We start from the raw sequence: 3,364 nt of genomic DNA, 5'->3' as shown, positions 1-3,364 counted from the left end.
CTCACACACGGCGCTACTCTCTCTCTCTCACTCGCCACTGGTCTCTCCCTCTCTCTTTCATCTGTCACCGCCGCGCCTCCCTCCTCACCGGCGATCCTCCATCACCACCGAGCCTCTCACTCATACAAGGCGCTACTCTCTCTCTCTCTCTCGCTCGCCACTGGTTTCTCCCTCTCTTTTTCATCTGTCACCGCCGCGCCTCCCTCCTCACCGGCGATCCTCCGATCCTTCCTCACCGACGGTCCGACGCTCCTCCGTCGCTGGTATCTCTCTCTCTTTCTAGGGATTTGGATCTAGTGTTTACATATATGTATATTATATATATATATATATATATATATGAGTATATAGATCTGTTTATTTTAGATTTGTATATCTGAGACTGAGTGTATAGATCTGTTTCTTCAACTTCTGTTTTTTTTTCTTTCTAAATTTATTTATTATATATATATATATATATCTGAATATAAGTATATAGATCTGTTTTTTTTTTTCATTGAATAAAACTGGAGAACCAAATGATTTATTTTCCCTGTAAATGCATATCTTGTAGGATTTGCAATGAAACTATTTTTTTGTCTCCATTTTCAATTGACAGCTAGCTCTATTGTGCACAAGAATTCATAACCATTTAGCAAATGGTATGTTTGTGTATTAACGAAAGTTCTTTTTTGTTTCTGTTTGTTTTTTTTTTTGCAGCCACTTCAAAATTATGGGGAACTGGGCTCTTCTTCCAGCCTCAAGGTGAGAGCAATACTTTGAAGGTATGTTTCTTCATGACCTTTATGATACTGATGTATATAATATATATATTTACATTTCCGGGTTGGGGGGATGCGGAGCAAGTTATGGGCCATGGTTCAAATTGGGTTTAGTTTCCTTATTTTCATTTTACAGTTGAGTGCTGATGAGGAATCTCTTAATTCACACACACACACACATGGAAGAAAATCAATTGCAATAGCAGGGTCAACAATCATGAAGTTTATACCTATAAATATACTTCTCAGCCAATTAGTCTCGATAATATTGCCAACCTCTGGACTTGAACTACGTCTTCATCAGAATACATAGAGTTCAAATATTTTATCTTCTTTAAGCCCAGAAATTCATCTTATGATCCCTTCAGCTCCTGGGTGTTAGTTTACTGTATTCTTCCTCTGAACTTGTGGTTTAGCCTTTTATCTTTACATTATAGCTCATGTAATTATCTTTTCTGAACTTTTGATTTTCAGGAAAGGAGGACATCTTTACAATCATTTCCATTAATCATATGCGATCCATTTGCTGGCTTTAATTTGACATTTCGCATGACAAGGAGTGGTTTTCTCGGGGTACTATTGCAATCGTATTAACCTTCGGTTTATATGACTTTAGATATAGACATAAATCCATGTTTGTCTCCAATTTTTGAGGTAGTGCACTAATCTAAATATTATATTTCTTCTCTCATAATTCCAGCTGCTAGATGAAGCTGCTCTGACACTTGGTTGCATCGATAAATGTAGAGATGGTGGATTTGATGAGGTTTTTATGACTAAGATTGACTTTCCTGCTAAATATGACTACTGCATAAGGTATAGTTTCTTCGGATAATTTATTTATTTATTTTTGATAAATTAGTTTCTTCAGATAATACTTGCAATGCTTGTCAGTTAATGCTCCAGGATTTACCTTTGTTTTTAAATTTTGATTAGCTAAAATGAAAATATTGTGCTTCTGAAAGATTTCGTAACTATCATTCTTGAACTCCCCTTCGAATTCATGTGTCAACCAAGGAAATTAATTTGGTCCAGTTATGAATTGAACTCTTCCTTGATACATCATTTGACTCAGCTATATCTTTCTCCAAACATAACATTAATGTATTCATGTTGATTTCACATATGGGTTGATGTGTGAGATCTTGTTTGGAACTGGGAGATGTCTCTAGAGCTAGAATGTCAAGATTATCTTGATGTGTGAGATCTTGTTTACAATTTTCATTATTGATATTTATAAAGTTTCTTACTGATTTGTAATTATTTTTTCAAAACCCCACTTTGTTTTAATTGTTAACATTTTTTACATTTTATTATTAGTATTAATTATTTGTTTTTTTCCTTTTGTTATTTAACAGGAATTTAAGTTGAAGGGAGATGATGGAAGTTGTGTGGTTTGTATGGGTATTGGACAAACAATGGATTTGATTTTTTATGTTGTAATGGATTTTTTTTTAATTTTTAATTTCAATTTTTGGGTAACCTATCCCTTGCAGGTTGTGCTTGGGATTAATTATTAACTTTGCTACTTGTTGAATTTTCTTGTGTGTGTGGGTTACTGGGCAGTTGTTTTGTTTGTGTTATTTTGTTGCTACAGGATGGTTTGTGTTTGGGTTGTGTATTTGACAGATGCTGCTGGACAGATTTATTGAATTTGTTGACATATATTGGCAGATTATATATTGGCAGATTATGTTGAATTTTTGGCAGATTGTATATATTAGCAGATGCTGCTGGACAGATTGTATATATTGGCAGATTATGTTGAATTTTTTAAGTTCTTTGTGATAGGATGAAAGTTGTGTGCGATAGGATTTTTTAAACATGTGCAGATTATGTTGAATTTTTAAAGTTCTTTGTGATAGGATGAAAGTTATTTTAATTTTAAAACATGTACAGATTCTTAAAATTGTTTTTTGAAAATTCATGTACAGATTCTTAAAATTGTGTGGCAGATTGTACAGATTCTTTAAAACATGTACAGATTATTTTAATTTCGAAACATGTACAAAATCTTAAAATTGTGACAGATTGTAAAATTGTTTTTTTTTTTAAAAAAAAAAACTGTAATTCGGTCAGGGAATTTGCAGGGTCGGGGATACCCAATCCCCGATCGGGAGCGGGGGCGGGGGGGGGATATGGGGTCCCCGTCAGCGATCTGGACGGGAATGGGGACAGGGAGTATGGTCCCTAGCCCCGCCCCATCCCATTGCCATTCCTATTCCTTGCAGCCGACTTGCCTCAAATTTTTTAAGTTAGTCAAGATACTGGCGACAAGAAACTCCTCACCGATCGGAATTGGGATATTTTTCACCGCCGAAAAGGTCGTATAAGTCGGCTCGTAGCGGAGCAAAACGTGGGCCGCCCTCCGTTGCTTCTGAAGACTCCGTCGGCCGAAGTACCTGAGCGTAGTCTTGATTTCTGAAAGGACGACGTCGTTAGTTGAGGTCAAGATTTTCTTCAAATCGTTCCCTGCAAAAGCAAAATCATAAGGCCCCAAAAACGAAGCTTTATAAATTTAACAAATGAATAAAAGATGATACTAGGCCACCTAGTTCGCCCCTCCATCTAGGAATACGATCAAGGCGATCCTCGCTTTCACC

General features: G+C 36.2%; 1 protein-coding gene across 1 annotated transcript; it reads left to right on the top strand.

Annotated features, from left to right (window-relative positions):
• Window positions 1–638: 638 nt before the first annotated feature.
• LOC145813353 (uncharacterized) lies at window positions 639–2,413 on the top strand. The gene is made up of 5 exons (XM_082908638.1): window positions 639–645; window positions 700–764; window positions 1,236–1,334; window positions 1,462–1,577; window positions 2,359–2,413. Exons 1-5 carry the CDS (start codon window positions 639–641, stop codon window positions 2,411–2,413), a joined length of 342 nt encoding a protein of 113 aa, XP_082764764.1.
• Window positions 2,414–3,364: the final 951 nt, after the last annotated feature.

This window comes from Camellia sinensis, chromosome 15 (genome assembly GCF_055761805.1).
Source record: "Camellia sinensis isolate YWXY chromosome 15, ASM5576180v1, whole genome shotgun sequence".
Classification (NCBI taxonomy): Eukaryota; Viridiplantae; Streptophyta; class Magnoliopsida; order Ericales; family Theaceae; genus Camellia; species Camellia sinensis.
Note: the sequence above shows the minus strand (reverse complement) of the source record. Positions and strands in the feature narration are given on the sequence as shown.